This window comes from Salmo salar, chromosome 04, assembly GCF_965601325.2.
Source record: "Salmo salar chromosome 04, fSalSal1, whole genome shotgun sequence".
In the NCBI taxonomy this organism is placed as follows: domain Eukaryota; kingdom Metazoa; phylum Chordata; class Actinopteri; order Salmoniformes; family Salmonidae; genus Salmo; species Salmo salar.
The window spans coordinates 91,091,610-91,108,703 of NC_138294.1; the positions used below are offsets into that span (position 1 = coordinate 91,091,610).

At 43.6% G+C, this 17,094-nt stretch overlaps 1 protein-coding gene across 1 annotated transcript in view; it reads left to right on the forward strand.

Annotated features, from left to right (window-relative positions):
* Positions 1 to 13,279: 13,279 nt before the first annotated feature.
* The window catches only part of LOC106603997 (reticulon-4 receptor-like 1), a 130,730-nt gene continuing 126,915 nt past the window's right edge, over positions 13,280 to 17,094 (forward strand). Inside the window, exon 1 of the mRNA XM_045717432.2 lies at positions 13,280 to 13,586. Coding sequence (XP_045573388.1) covers positions 13,577 to 13,586 — 10 coding nt within the window. The 5' untranslated portion in view covers positions 13,280 to 13,576. The remainder of the gene's footprint in view (positions 13,587 to 17,094) is intronic.

A 17,094-nucleotide genomic window follows, 5' to 3' on the forward strand; every position in this document is an offset into this window, starting at 1 on the left:
AACCCTGTCTCCCTCTATCCTTCTATCCCTCTAACCTTCTAACCTTCTATCCCTCTATCATTCTAACCTTCTATCCCTCTATCATTCTAACCTTCTAACCTTCTATCCCTCTAACCTTCTATCCCTCTAACCTTCTAACCTTCTAACCTTCTATCCCTCTCTCCTTCTATCCCTCTATCATTCTAACCTTCTAACCTTCTAACCTTCTATCCCTCTAACCTTCTAACCTTCTATCCCTCTATCATTCTAACCTTCTATCCCTCTATCATTCTAACCTTCTAACCTTCTATCCCTCTAACCTTCTATCCCTCTAACCTTCTAACCTTCTAACCTTCTATCCCTCTCTCCTTCTATCCCTCTAACCTTCTATCCTTCTAACCTTCTAACCTTCTATCCCTCTAACCTTCTAACCTTCTATCCCTCTATCATTTTAACCTTCTATCCCTCTATCCTTCTAACCTTCTAACCTTCTATCCCTCTATCATTCTAACCTTCTAACCTTCTATCCCTCTAACCTTCTATCCCTCTAACCTTCTAACCTTCTAACCTTCTATCCCTCTATCCTTCTATCCCTCTAACCTTCTAACCTTCTAACCTTCTAACCTTCTATCCCTCTAACCTTCTATCCCTCTAACCTTCTATCCTTCTATCCCTCTAACCTTCTAACCTTCTAACCTTTTAATCTTCTATCCCTCTAACCTTCTATCCCTCTAACCTTCTATCCTTCTATCCCTCTAACCTTCTAACCTTCTAACCTTTTAATCTTCTATCCCTCTAACCTTCTATCCCTCTAACCTTCTATCCCTCTAACCTTCTAACCTTCTAACCTTTTAATCTTCTATCCCTCTAATCTTCTATCCCTCTAACCTTCTATCCTTCTAACCTTGTATCTCTCTAATCTTCTATCCTTCTAACCTTCTATCCCTCTAACCTTCTAACCTTCTATCTCTCTATCATTCTAACCTTCTATCCCTCTATCATTCTAACCTTCTAACCTTCTATCCCTCTATCCTTCTATCCTTCTATCCCTCTATCCTTCCAACCTTCTAACCTTCTATCCCTCTATCCTTCTATCCTTCTATCCCTCTAACCTTCTAACCTTCTAACCTTCTATCCTTCTAATCTTCTATCCTCTAACCTTCTATCCCTCTAACCTTCTATCCTTCTAATCTTCTATCCTTCTAACCTTCTATCCCTCTAACCTTCTATCCCTCTATCCTTCTAACCTTCTAACCTTCTATCCCTCTACCATTCTAACCTTCTAACCTTCTATCCCGCTATCCTTCTAACCTTCTATCCTACTATCCTTCTATCCCACTATTACTCTATCCCTCTAACCTTCTAACCTTCTAACCTTCTATCCTTCTATCCCTCTAACCTTATATCCCTCTAACCTTCTATCCCTCTATCATTCTAACCTTCTAACCTTCTATCCCTCTAACCTTCTAACCTTCTATCCTTCTATCCCTCTAACCTTATATCCCTCTAACCTTCTATCCCTCTATCATTCTAACCTTCTAACCTTCTATCCCTCTAACCTTCTATCCTTCTATCCTTCTAATCTTCTAATCTTCTATCCTTCTAACCTTCTATCCTTCTATCCCTCTAACCTTCTAATCTTCTATCCTTCTAACCTTCTATCCTTCTATCCCTCTAACCTTCTATCCCTCTAACCTTCTATCCTTCTATCCCTCTAACCTTCTAATCTTCTATCCTTCTAACCTTCTATCCTTCTATCCCTCTAACCTTCTATCCCTCTAACCTTCTATCCCTCTATCATTCTAACCTACTATCCCTCTAACCTTATATCCCTCTATCATTCTAATCTTCTATCCTACTATCCCTCTAACCTTATATCCCTCTATCATTCTAACCTTCTAACCTTCTAACCTTCTATCCTTCTATCCCTCTAACCTTATATCCCTCTATCATTCTAACCTTCTAACCTTCTATCCTTCTAACCTTGTATCTCTCTAATCTTCTATCCTTCTAACCTTCTATCCCTCTAACCTTCTATCCCTCTATCATTCTAACCATCTATCCCTCTATCATTCTAACCTTCTAACCTTCTATCCCTCTATCCTTCTAACCTTCTTTCTTTCTATCCACTCCCCTGTCTCTCCAACCAGGGTTTGGGGACACTCCCCTGTCTCTACAACCAGGGTTTGGGGGACACTCCGCTGTCTCTCCAACCAGAGTTTGGGGCACACTCCCCTGTCTCTACAACCAGGGTTTGGGGGGACACTCCCCTGTCTCTCCAACCAGGGTTTGGGGGTCACTCCCCTGTCTCTACAACCAGGGTTTGGGGGACACTCCCCTGTCTCTCCAACCAGGGTTTGGGGGACACTCCCCTGTCTCTACAACCAGGGTTTGGGGGTCCACTCCCCTGTCTCTCCAACCAGGGTTTGGGGGTCACTCCCCTGTCTCTCCAACCAGGGTTTGGGGGTCACTCCCCTGTCTCTACAACCAGGGTTTGGGGGTCCACTCCCCTGTCTCTCCAACCAGGGTTTGGGGGTCACTCCCCTGTCTCTCCAACCAGGGTTTAGGGATCACTTCCATTTCTCTCTAGTCAATGTAAGAGATTAATTACAATTCCACTCAATAATTAATAATGAAAATTAGTTCATTGATCTCTATGAGCATATTTCAATTAGTTAATTGAATTTAAATTTCCTTTTTGAATTGACAGAGTAAAAATTGCATTTACCTCAACCCTGTCTCCCTCTATCCTTCTATCCCTCTAACCTTCTAACCTTCTATCCCTCTATCATTCTAACCTTCTATCCCTCTATCATTCTAACCTTCTATCCCTCTATCATTCTAACCTTCTAACGTTCTAACCTTCTATCCCTCTAACCTTCTATCCCTCTATCATTCTAACCTTCTAACGTTCTAACCTTCTATCCCTCTAACCTTCTATCCTTCTAACCTTGTATCTCTCTAATCTTCTATCCTTCTAACCGTCTAACCTTCTATCGCTCTATCCTTCTATCCCTCTATCCTTCCAACCTTCTATCCTTCTATCCCACTATTACCCTATCCCTCTAACCTTCTAACCTTCTATCCTTCTATCCCTCTAACCTTCTATCCTTCTAACCTTCTATCCTTCTATCCCTCTAACCTTCTAACCTTCTAACCTTCTATCCTTCTATCCCTCTAACCTTCTATCCTACTATCCTTCTATCCCACTATTACTCTATCCCTCTAACCTTCTAACCTTCTAACCTTCTATCCTTCTATCCCTCTAACCTTCTAACCTTCTATCCTTCTATCCCTCTATCCTTCTATCCCTCTAACCTTCTAACCTTCTAACCTTCTATCCTTCTATCCCTCTAACCTTCTAACCTTCTAACCTTCTAACCTTCTAACCTTCTATCCCTCAAACCTTCAAACCTTCTATACCTCTATCATTCTAACCTTCTATCCCTCTAGCCTTCTAACCTCCTATCCCTCTAACCTTCTATCCCTCTATCCTTCTAACCTTCTATCCCTCTATCCTTCTAATCTTCTAATCTTCTAACCTTCTATCCTTCTATCCTTCTAATCTTCTAATCTTCTAACCTTCTATCCTTCTAACCTTCTAACCTTCTATCCCTCTATCCTTCTAACCTTCTATCCCTCTGTCCTGCTATCCCTCTATCCTTCTAACCTTCTTTCCTTCTATCCCACTGTTACTCTATCCCTCTATCCTTCTATCCTTCTATCCCTCTAACCTTCTAACCTTCTATCCCTCTAACCTTCTAACCTTCTAACTTTCTAACCTTCTATCCCTCTAACCTTAAAACCTTCTATACCTCTATCCTTCTAACCTTCTAACCTTCTATCCCTCTATCCCTCTAACCTTCTATCCCTCTATCCTTCTAACCTTCTATCATTCTAACCTTCTATCCCTCTAACCTTCTATCCCTCTATCCTTCTAACCTTCTATCATTCTAACCTTCTAACCTTCTATCCTTCTATCCCTCTAACCTTCTAACCTTCTAACCTTCTATCCTTCTATCCTTCTATCCCTCTAACCTTCTAACCTTCTATCCTTCTATCCCTCTATCATTCTAACCTTCTAACCTTCTATCCTTCTATCCCTCTATCCTTCTAACCTTCTATCCCTCTATCCTTCTATCCTTCTATCCCTCTATCCTTCTAACCTTCTATCCCTCTAACCTTCTAACCTTCTATCATTCTAACCTTCTATCCTTCTAACCTTCTATCCCTCAAACCCTCTATCCCTCTAACCTTCTATCCCTCTATCCTTCTATCCCTGAAACCTTCTATCCCTCTAACCTTCTATCCTTCTAACCTTCTATCCTTCTATCCCTCAAACCTTCTATCCTTCTAACCTTCTATCCCTCTAACCTTCTATCCCTCTAACCTTCTATCCCTCTAACCTTCTATCCCTCTAACCTTCTATCCTTCTAACCTTCTATCCTTCTAACCTTCTATCCCTCTAACCTTCTATCCCTCTAACCTTCTATCCCTCTAACCTTCTATCCTTCTAACCTTCTATCCCTCTAACCCTCTATCCCTCTAACCTTCTATCCCTCTATCCTTCTATCCCTGAAACCTTCTATCCCTCTAACCTTCTATCCTTCTAACCTTCTATCCTTCTATCCCTCAAACCTTCTATCCTTCTAACCTTCTATCCCTCTAACCTTCTATCCCTCTAACCTTCTATCCTTCTAACCTTCTATCCCTCAAACCCTCTATCCCTCTAACCTTCTATCCCTCAAACCTTCTATCCCTCTAACCTTCTATCCCTCTATCTCACACTTGAGCTCACAACAAGTGATAGGAATGTTCTCTCAACCCCTCCCCCGCCTCTCTTTCGGTCCTTATCAAATATCACGGTCCAAAAGGCAAGTCAGTTTAGAAATCTAATTTACAGATACCAAGCCCTCAAAGAGTGAGGCCTACTGCATATGGTGTTGCACAACTGCTACAGCAGTGAGTGACAGACAGAAGCAGAAGATGTGACATATTTGTGATCACCAAACTCTATACATTCTATATATACACTACCATAGAAATGTCATTGTTTTTGAAAGAAAAGCTAATTTTTCAACCATTAAAATAACATCAAATTGATCAGAAACACAGTGTAGACATTGTTAATGTTGTAAATGTCTATTGTAGCTGAAAACGACAGATTATTTATAGAATATCTACTTAGGCGTACAGAGGCCCATTATCAGCAACCATCACTACTTGTGTTCCAATGGCACGTTGTGTTAGCTAATCCAAGTTTATCATTATAAAAGGCTAATTGAGCATTAGAAAACCCTTTTGCAATTATGTTAGCACAGCTGAAAATTGTTGTCCCAATTAAAGAAGCAATAAAACTGGCCTTCTTTAGACTAGTTGAGTATCTGGAGCATCAGCAATTGTGGGTTTGATTACAGGCTCAAAATTACCAGAAACAAATAACTTTCTTCTGAAACTCGTCAGTCTATTCTTGTTCTGAGAAATGAAGGCTATTCCATGCGAGAAATTGCCAAGAAACTGAAGATCTCATACAGCATTGTGTACTACACCCTTCACAGAACAGCGCAAACTGGCTCTAACCAGAATCGAAAGAGGAGTGGGAGGCCCAGGTGCACAACTGAGCAAGAGGACAAGTACATTAGAGTGTCTAGTTTGAGAAACAGATGCCTCAGAAATCCTCAACTGGCAGCTTCATTAAATAGTACCCGCAAAACACCAGTCTCAACTTCAACAGTGAAGAGGTGAATCCGGGATGCTGGCCTTCTAGGCAGAGTTCCTCTGTCCAGTGTCTGTGTTCTTTTGCCCATCTTAATCTTTTATTTTTATTGGCCAGTCTGGCTTTTTCTTTGCAACTCTTGGTTAAATACAATGGTTTGCGCTTTCTGCCTAGAAGGCCAGCATCCCAGAGTCGCTAAAAACTGGGAATGGAAAAGGCAAACGGTATTTCTATTTGTGTCACCATTCAAATGAGGGCAAGGAAGGTATATTTCTTCTACGGAAATGTTTGAATATAAGCTACACAGTGAGATCAATTATGTTGAAAATACGTCTTTAGTTGTCTTTTCCACACCTCGGAATTAGCTTCATTTTTGCTTTCCAGTCATTGAAAACATATATGTTATGGACATTGAAAATATGTATTTTTATGTCAAATTTTCAAGCATACATTTGTATCAGGGAAGGGCAATTTTGATGGGGGTGGGGGCAACAAAAAAGATGAACTCATCATGAGGGGCCACAGTGGCTTGGGGGTCTGTGTACCCACATCTATACCCACATCAATACCCACATTTGTACCCTCATCCATACCCACATTTATACCCACATCTATACCCACATCTACACCCACATCCATACCCACATCTATACCCACATCTATACCCTCATCCGTACCCACATCTGTACCCACATCTGTACCCACATCCGTACCCACATCCGTACCCACATCCATACCCACATCTGTACCCACATCCGTACCCACATCCATACCCACATTTATACCCACATCCATACCCACATCTATACCCACATCCATACCCACATCCATACCCACATCTATACCCACATCCATACCCACATCTGTACCCACATCCGTACCCACATCTATACCCACATCCATACCCACATCCATACCCACATCTATACCCACATCCATACCCACATCCATACCCACATCCTTACCCACATCTATACCCACATCCATACCCACATTTATACCCACATCTATACCCACATCCATACCCACATCCATACCCACATCCATACCCACATGTATACCCACATCTATACCCACATCTATAACCACATCTATACCCTCATCTATACCCACATCCACACCCACATCTATACCCACATCTATACCCACATCTATACCCACATCTATACCCACATCCATACCCACATCTATACCCACATCCATACCCACATCTATACCCTCATCCATACCCACATCCATATCCACATCCATACCCACATCCATACCCTCATCTATACCCACATCCACACCCACATCCATACCCACATCTATACCCACATCCATACCCACATCTATACCCTCATCCACACCCACATCCATACCCACATCCATACCCACACCCATACCCACACCCATACCCACATCTATACCCACATCTATACCCTCATCCACACCCACATCCATACCCACATCCATACCCACATCCATACCCACATCTATACCCACATCCATACCCACATCTATACCCACATCTATACCCACATCTATACCCACATCCATACCCACATCTATACCCACATCTATACCCACATCCATACCCACATCTATACCCACATCTATACCCACATCTATACCCACATCCATACCCACATCTATACCCACATCTATACCCACATGTATTCCCACATCAATACCCACATCTACACCCACATCTACACCCACATCCATACCCACATCTATACCCACATCAATACCCACATCTATACCCACATCTATACCCACATCTATACCCACATCCATACCCACATCTATACCCACATCCATACCCACATCTATACCCACATCTACACCCACATCCATACCCACATCTATACCCACATCAATACCCACATCTATACCCACATCCATACCCACATCTATACCCACATCAATACCCACATCTACACCCACATCCATACCCACATCTATACCCACATCAATACCCACATCTATACCCACATCAATACCCACATCTATACCCACATCTATACCCACATCTATACCCACATCCATACCCACATCTATACCCACATCCATACCCACATCAATACCCACATCTATACCCACATCAATACCCACATCTATATACACACACATGCAGTCAGAGCCGGCCTTAGCCTTTTTGGGGGCCCTAAGAAAGATATTGTGCAGTTTTACAGCTAATTTGGAGAGACATGTTTGCAGTTTTTAGTATGATATCTGAATGAGAGTGTCTAACCAAATCAATTGGGCCCCAAAATCAATGGGGTCGGTAATGTTACCATGATTACTACAAGTTTAGATAGCTGGCCGTTAGACTAACTTACCAATCAAAAAAAATTTAGCTGTCAGTGACTGACTTATCAATATAAAAACTGTTGATGGACACCTTGTGTATTCTACTATTCTAACTCTCAACAGTAATTTGAGACCCCGACTGAGTTGCTAAAAAGCTTTGGGGGCCTATGGGCCACCAGTTGCCCATCCCTGACTTATACACTATATATACAAAAGTATGTGGATGTGGCTATTTCAGCACAGTCATAGGATGCCACCTTTCCAGCAAGTCAGTTTGTCAAATTTCTGCCCTGGTTCGCGGTAGGCTACACGAGCTCATAAAATGGGACCGCTAAGTGCTGAAGCGCGTAGAACATAAAAAATAATCTGTCCTTGGTTGCAACACTCACTACTGAGTTCCAACCTGCCACTGGAAGCAACGTCAGCACAAGAACTGTTCATCTGGAGCTTCATGAAATGAGTTTCCATGGCCGAGCAGCCACACACAAACTTAAGATCACCATGCACAATGTCAAGCGTCGGCTGGAGTGGTGTAAAGCTCGCCATCATTGGACTATGGAGCAGTGGAAACCCGTTCTCTGGAGTGATGAATCACATTTTACATTTTAGTTATTAGCAGACGCTTTTATCCAGAGCAACTTACAGTAGTGAGTGGACGCATTTTCATATTTTTTCACATAATGGTCCCCTGTGGGAATCAAACCCACAACCCTGGCGTTGCAAGCACCATGCTCTAACTGAGCCACACGGAACCACTTGGAACCACTTCAACATCTGGCAGTCCAATGGACGAATCTGGGTTTGCAGATGTCAGGAGAACGCAACCTGTACGAATGCATAGTGCTAACTGTGAAGTTTGGTGGAGGAGGAATAATGGTCTGGGGCTGTTTTTCATGGTTCTGGCTAGGCCCCTTAGTTCCAGTGAAGGGAAATCTTAACGCTACAGCATACAATGACATTCTAGATGATTCTGTGCTTCCAACTTTGTGGCAAAAGTTTGGGGAAGGCCCTTTCCTGTTTCAGCATGACAATGCCCATGTGCACAAAGCGAGGTCCATACAGAAAGTGTGGAAGAACTTGACTGGCCTGCACAGAGCCCTGACCTCAACCCCATTGAACACCTTTGGGATGAACTGGAACACCGACTGCAAGCCAGGGCTAATCGCCCAACATCAGTGCCTGACCTCACTAATACTCTCGTGGCTGAATGGAAGCAAGTCTCTGCAGCAATGTCCAACATCTAGTGGAAAGCCTTCCCAGAAGAGTGGAGGCTGTTATATTAAAGCAGCAAAGGGGGTACCAACTCCAAATTGGAAAGTTCTTGGTAGCTATCTAGCTTCTTATGTAGGATCCCGCGACGCAGTTGGCATCAGTTGCTGGGATCGCTTGTATCTTTCCAGTGATCCTGCCGACCAAGGACGGGTCTGAGGAGCTATTTGGCGTCGTAGCTAGCCTAGCTGCTAGCTAGCTGGACATCAAGCTAGCGAGGCGTTCTTGAACGCAGCCCGTGACGCGGTTAGCCATTGTGGCTGGGACCGCAGATTGTCCTGGGTTTGTGGCTGTCTAGATTCCTGCTGTTTGTTGTTTTCAATCTTCCCTGTGACCTGCCCTGTCTGGAACTGCGAGGAGTAACAGCCTAACATACATTGCTAGCTATCGTGACAAAGACCAAAGCCGGTGGGAGTAACGTTGAGGACAGTGGTATCTCTCTATCACACGTAAAGGATCTTTTAAACAAACAAATAGAGACCTATAAGCAGTTGTTACAACAACAAGAAAATAGATTCAAGTGTTTTGTCCAAATACTCGTGGATTCTACTAATAAAAGAATGGACGACTTGACCAGAGAGGTCCAGGACCTGAAGAACAGTTTGCAGTTCTCCCAGGGTCAGCTCAATGAGTTGAAACAGGAGAAGGGTGTAAGGACTGTCTGAAGAGAGAGTGGACCAAAACGCAGCGGAGTTCATCATATTTAATACTTAAACAGAACACTATACAAAACAAGAAACTGACAGCCAAACAGTCCTGCCAGGTGAAACACAATGACAGAAACAATTACCCACAAAACCCCAACGGAAAAACATGCACTTATGTGTGACTCCCAATCAACCACAACGAACTTCAGCTGTGCCTGATTGGGAGCCACACACGGCCCAAAACAAAGAAATACAAAAACATAGAAAAAGAACATAGAACGCCCACCCAATGTAATACCCTGGCCTAACCAAAATAAAGAACAAAAAAACCCTCTCTATGGCCAGGGCGTTACAAAGGGCAAGATAACAGCAATCTGTAAGTCATTGAGAGAGGACATCAGTTCTGTGTGTGAATCCATGATAACAATGACAGATAAATCAGATTATCTCAAGGGACAATGAAGGCAGAACAACATGGTTGTGGACGGAATTGCAGAATCTCCACATGAGACCTGGACGGAGTCTAAGGACAAAGTGAGGGAAATGATCTCAGAGAAATTGAAGATGGACCACAGGAAAATCGAGGTGGAGCGTGTCCACAGGACTGGAAAACCCACCACCGGCCCAGGTGATAGGCCCACAGGACTGGAAAACCCACCACCGGTCCAGGTGATAGGCCCACAGGACTGGAAAACCCACCACCGGCCCAGGTGATAGGCCCACAGGAATCGAAAACCCACCACCGGTCCAGGTGATATGCCCACAGGACTGGAAAACCCACCCCCGGCCCAGGTGATAGGCCCACAGGACTGGAAAACCCACCACCGGCCCAGGTGATAGGCCCAGGCCGATAGTGGTCAAGTTCCTGAGGTTCAAGTACAAGGTAGATGTTCTGGAAAGAGCCAAGAACTCGAGAGGAACGTATATCTTCCTCAATGAGGACTATCCTGAAGCTGTGAGCCAGAAGAGGAAAGAACTGATCCCAGCCATGAAAGCTGCCAGAGCTCGTGGGGACATTGCTTACATCCGCTACGACATCGTCCGACATTGTCCACCATCCCTCCCAGAAGCTTGGAAGCGGTGAGAGAGCCAAGCCTATAGGTTTGTAGCCTCCAACCCGCAGCACGCACACACACACACACACACACACACACACACACACACACACACCACACACACACACACACACACACACACACACACACTAACTGATTAATGGACTGCTGAATGTATATTATTTTCTCTTGCTTTGTCTGCTCTTTTCAGTAGTATGTCTATATCTGATCAGCTACCCAGGAAAGGGATGAAAATAGCCCATAATAATATATGTAGCCTTAGAAATAAGGTTCATGAAATCAATTACTTGCTAACGTCAGATAACATTCATATATTAGCCACTTACTTAGATAACTCATTTGATGATACATCAGTAGCAATACAAGGATATAACATTTATAGAAGAGATAGAAATGCTTATGGGAGAGATGTTGCTGTATATATTCAGAGCCATATCCCTGTAATGCTTAGAGAAGATCTTCTGTCAAGTGTTATTGAAGTGTTGTGGTTGCAGGTTCACTTGGCACATCTTTCCGTTTGGGGTGTTGCTATAGGCCACCAAGTGCTAACAGTCAGTATGTAAATAATATATCTGAAATGCTTGTTAGTGTATGTGATGTAAACAGAGAGGTCTACTTTCTTGGGGACCTGAATATCAACTGGTTTTCATCAAGCTGTCCACTCAAGAGGAAGCTTCTGACTGTAACCAGTGCCTGTAATCTGGTTCAGGTTATTAATCAACCTACCAGGGTGTTTTTACAAACACTACAGGAACAAGATTATCCACATGTATTGATCACATTTCTACTAATACTGTAGAACTTTGTTCAAAATCTGTATCCGTACCCATTGGATGCAGTGATCACAATATACGTACTGGCTATATCCAGGAAAGACAACGTTCCAAAAGCTGGGCCTAAAATAGTGTATAAAAGAACATACAAAAGATTTTGCTGTGACTCTTATGTGGATGATGCTAAAAATATTTCTTGGTGTGATGTGATTAATGAGGAGCATCCAGATGCTGCACTTGATGAATTTATGAAATGTCTTCTTCCAATTATTGATAAACATTCACCTGTTAAGAAACTGACTGTTAGAACTGTTAATCCATGTTAGAATAAGGCTGTAACGTAACAAAATGTGGAAAAGGGAAGGGGTCTGAATACTTTCCGAATGCACTACAAAATATAGCTTGCTCTCTCTCTCTCTTTCTCTTGCTTCTCCTCATTTTGGTAGAAATTAATTTGTTAATAACTGTTCAACTATTGTCTCTCTCTTTGAGTCAACTACTCTCCACATTTTATGCACTGCAGTGCTAGCTAGCCGTAGCTTATGCTTTCAGTACTAGATTAATTCTCTGATCCTTTGATTGGGTGGACAACATGTCAGTTCATGCTGCAAGAGCTCTGATAGGTTGGAGGACATCCTCCGGAAGTTGTCATAATTACTCTGTAAGTCTATGGAAGGGGGTGAGAACCATGAGCCTCCTAGGTTTTGTATTGAAGACAATGTACCCAGAGGAGGATGGAAGCTATCTGTCCTCTGGCTACACCATGGTGCTACCCTACAGAGTGCTGTTGAGGCTACATTTTTTTTTTTTAACTAGGCAAGTCAGTTAACAACAATGACAGCCTAGGAACAGTGGGTTAACTGCCTTGTTCAGGGGCAGAACAACAGATTTTCACTTTATCAGCTCAGGGATTTGATCTAGCAACCTTTCAGTTACTGGCCCAACACTCTAACCACTAGTCTACCTGCTGCCCTAGGCAGTAGACCTTAGTTGAAAAACAGTTCGTTTTAATCAATTATTTGGTGACGTGAATATATTTAGTATACTTTTATCAGAAAATTCGAACTTTTTTTTATGTTTCACCATTTTTATGAAATTCACTGAGGAGGATGGTCCTCCCCTTCCTCCTCTGAGGAGCCCCCACTGGTCAAATATCACTTTAATTTTTTTGTATCTGCTGTAGTTACAGATTTGCAGAAAAGTTGCTTCCTGTTTCAGTCATCTATTTGGCCTGATTTGCTTGGGTCAAACAAAAAACACCCTTATGATTGGTTGACAAATAGTACCTCCCACAATGCAGGTGTTTGCTGCATGCTGCAGTTGGTGAGAAGTAACTGCCGAGACTTTAAAGGGGATTTTTATCGAAAACTGCATGACCTTTGATCACATGATTTTTATAAAGCTCATGCAGTGGAAATGTAGTCGCAAGTCGGGACACATTTTTTATAACCATAACGCAACACACTTTGAAAGGCGGTGACCAAATGATGGTCAACGACTTCAGAAAAGTGATCTGCTCGAACGCGCCCAGTGTGTGGTAGCTTGGCTGTCAAAACACAAGCTGCGCCTGCCTGCCTTGCGTTTGGAATAGATAGTGCATCTTGTATTGTTTTGATAGATTCTTCCAGACGCTTTAACTTCTCCTCTGTCGGGAATATCTGCGGGTATGTTTTCAACTCTGCCCGTCAACACTGTTCATTTCAGACCGGAGAAAACGCCTGACAAGTAGGCTACATTCGGCCGAAAGAGACGTCCAAGGAGGATGGGAATCAAACTAGGATAGCCTACATAGACTAGACGGATAGAACAACCGCCTTCAACATGTTTAAAGGTACGATTCTTACTTTTTTTTCATTTAGTCTATCGCTGTAATGTTTTTACGTCGGCTATTTGTTTGTTTTGTTTGTGTGGATATATATATATATATGACAAAAGTGTGCTGGAAATGTATGACATTGTGTTTCCTGCGCTGAGAGCTTTGGGAATGTGTGTTTATGGTGACCTACCTACAGTAGACTAGCGTTCTATCACGACTTGGAACGGTGTGTGTGTGTGTGTGTGTGCGTGTGTGTGTGTGTGTGTGTGGTCGCTCGGTCTATGTATAGGCTGTCGACTACAGAGGTTACCAGATGTGAACTATCCAGGTGTGTGTGCGCGCTTGTGTAGTCTACCGAGAGGTCTGTGTTGGCAGAAGTGTGCGATGTGGCTTCCCAGTACGTTGTCAAATCCTAGAGTGTGTTGGTCTTTATGAGCGCCGTTAGATGAAATGCCTCTAATCCCCCCACATCGCTCAGCTCGGCTTCGTTCGGCGGGAATCAAATATTTATCAATATCACGTTATATTATTCTTTAAAAATAGAATACCGGTGCCGCACTGCAGTTTAGTGTGTCTGTGTGTGCGTGCATCCGCGCGCCTAGACGGCGACTTTCTGACCTTCTCGAGCGGCTGGGTGACGAGACAGCGGTTCGAGGAACAAGCGCCAAGAGAGTCAATGGGCCCCGGGGACCGGGAGCGTTAACGGAGAGAGAGACAGAGAGAGGAAGACACACAGACACAGAGAGAGAGAGACACAGAGAGAGGAAGACACACAGACAGAGAGAGAGAGAGAGAGGTTTCTGTAAAGCTCCAATGTTGCTGTAAAAATGATACATTTTTAATACCAAGATGTGGTTCATATCCAACATCAGCACTTTGCTATTAAAGGCCCAGAGCAGTTAAAAACGTGATATCCTGTGTTTTTATATGTATTTATATATATATATCTCCTGCTCAAAAAAATAAAGGGAACACTTAAACAACATATCCTAGATCTGAATGAAAGAAATAATCTTATTAAATACTTTTTTTCTTTACATAGTTGAATGTGCTGACAACAAAATCACACAAAAATAATCAATGGAAATCCAATTTATCAACCCATGGAGGTCTGGATTTGGAGTCACACTCAAAATTAAAGTGGAAAACCACACTACAGGCTGATCCAACTTTGATGTAATGTCCTTAAAACAAGTCAAAATGAGGCTCAGTAGTGTGTGTGGCCTCCATGTGCCCGTATGACCTCCCTACAATGCCTGGGCATGCTCCTGATGAGGTGGCGGATGGTCTCCTGAGGGATCTCCTCCTAGACCTGGACTAAAGCATCCGCCAACTCCTGGGCAGTCTGTGGTGCAACGTGGCGTTGGTGGATGGAGCGAGACATGATGTCCCAGATGTGCTCAATTGGATTCAGGTCTGGGGAACGGGCGGGCCAGTCCATAGCATCAATGCCTTCCTCTTGCAGGAACTGCTGACACACTCCAGCCACATGAGGTCTAGCATTGTCTTGCATTAGGAGGAACCCAGGGCCAACCGCACCAGCAATATGGTCTCACAAGGGGTCTGAGGATCTCATCTCGGTACCTAATGGTAGTCAGGCTACCTCTGGCGAGCACATGGAGGGCTGTGCGGCCCCCCAAAGAAATGCCACCCCACACCATGACTGACCCACCGCCAAACCGGTCATGCTGGAGGATGTTGCAGGCAGCAGAACGTTCTCCACGGCGTCTCCAGACTCTGTCACGTCTGTCACGTGTTCAGTGTGAACCTGCTTTCATCTGTGAAGAGCACAGGGCGCCAGTGGCGAATTTGCCAATCTTGGTGTTCTCTGGCAAATGCCAAACGTCCTGCACGGTGTTGGGCTGTAAGCACAACCCCCACCTGTGGACATCGGGCCTTCATACCACCCTCATGGAGTCTGTTTCTGACCGTTTGAGCAGAAACATGCACATTTGTGGCCTGCTGGAGGTCATTTTGCAGGGCTCTGGCAGTGCTTCTCCTGCTCCTCCTTGCACAAAGGCGGAGGTAGCGGTCCTGCTGCTGGGTTGTTGCCCTCCTACGGCCTCCTCCACATCTCCTGATGTACTGGCCTGTCTCCTGGTAGCGCCTCCATGCTCTGGACACTACGCTGACAGACACAGCAAACCTTCTTGCCACAGCTCGCATTGATGTGCCATCCTGGATGAGCTGCACTACCTGAGCCACTTGTGTGGGTTGTAGACTCTGTCTCATGCTACCACTAGAGTGAAAGCACCGCCAGCATTCAAAAGTGACCAAAACATCAGCCAGGAAGCATAGGAACTGAGAAGTGGTCTGTGGTCCCCACCTGCAGAACCACTCCTTTATTGGGGGTGTCTTGCTAATTGCCAATAATTTCCACCTGTTGTCTATTCCATTTGCACAACAGCATGTGAAATTTATTGTCAATCAGTGTTGCTTCCTAAGTGGACAGTTTGATTTCACAGAAGTGTGATTGACTTGGAGTTACATTGTGTTGTTTAAGTGTTCCCTTTATTTTTTTGAGCAGTGTATATAATGCCCTTTTACTGGAAGGCTGTTTGAAAAGAGATTAAAACGGTTGCATTGGTCCTTTTTTAAAAGGGTGCCTGTCTGTGTAAACAGCAGAGCTGCAATTGTGGAACCATGAACTCTCTCTGTCTCTCTCTTTCTGTCTCTCTCTGTCTCTCTCTCTCTCTCTCTCTGTCTCTCTCTCTCTCTCTCTCTGTCTCTCTCTTTCTGTCTCTCTCTCTCTCTGTCTCTCTCTTTCTGTCTCTCTCTTTCTGTCTCTCTCTCTCTCTGTCTCTCTCTGTCTCTCTCTCTCTCTTTTATATACATATAATACTAATTATATAAAAATTGTCAAAGACTCCAGCCACCCTAGTCATGGACTGAGCTCTCTGCTACCGCACAGCAAGTCTAGGTCCAAAAGGCATCTTAACAGCTTCTACCCCAAAGCCATAAGACTCCTGACCAGCTAATCAAATGGCTACCCAGACCCCTCTTTTACACTGCTGCTACTCTCTGTTTATAATCTATGCATAGTCACTGTAACTCTACAACATGTACATATTACCTCAACTAACCGGTGCCCCCGCACATTGACTCTGTACAGGTACCCCCCTGTATATAGCCTCGCTATTGTTATTTTACTGCTGCTGTTTAATTATTTGTTACTTTTTACTTATCTATTATTTACTTTTTTTCCTTAACGTTGTTGGTTAACGGATTGTTGTATTCGGCGCATGTGACAAATCAAATTTGATTTGATTAGATGAGTCATGTACAAGCTGAAATACAGTCAGGGTGTGAACAGTGTCGGCCAGGTAGAAGCTGTCGGGGTGTGAGCAGTGACGGCCAGGTAGAAGCTGTTGGGGTGTGAGCAGTGTGCGCCAGGTAGAAGCTGCATTTCGCCATGGGGTGTAGAGAAAATCTTACCGTTTTAAAGCAAGTTTGCTGCAAATCTACACGTTTTGCCATGGGGTGGAGAGAAGATTTAGCAATTACAGATTTTTGCATAAATTGG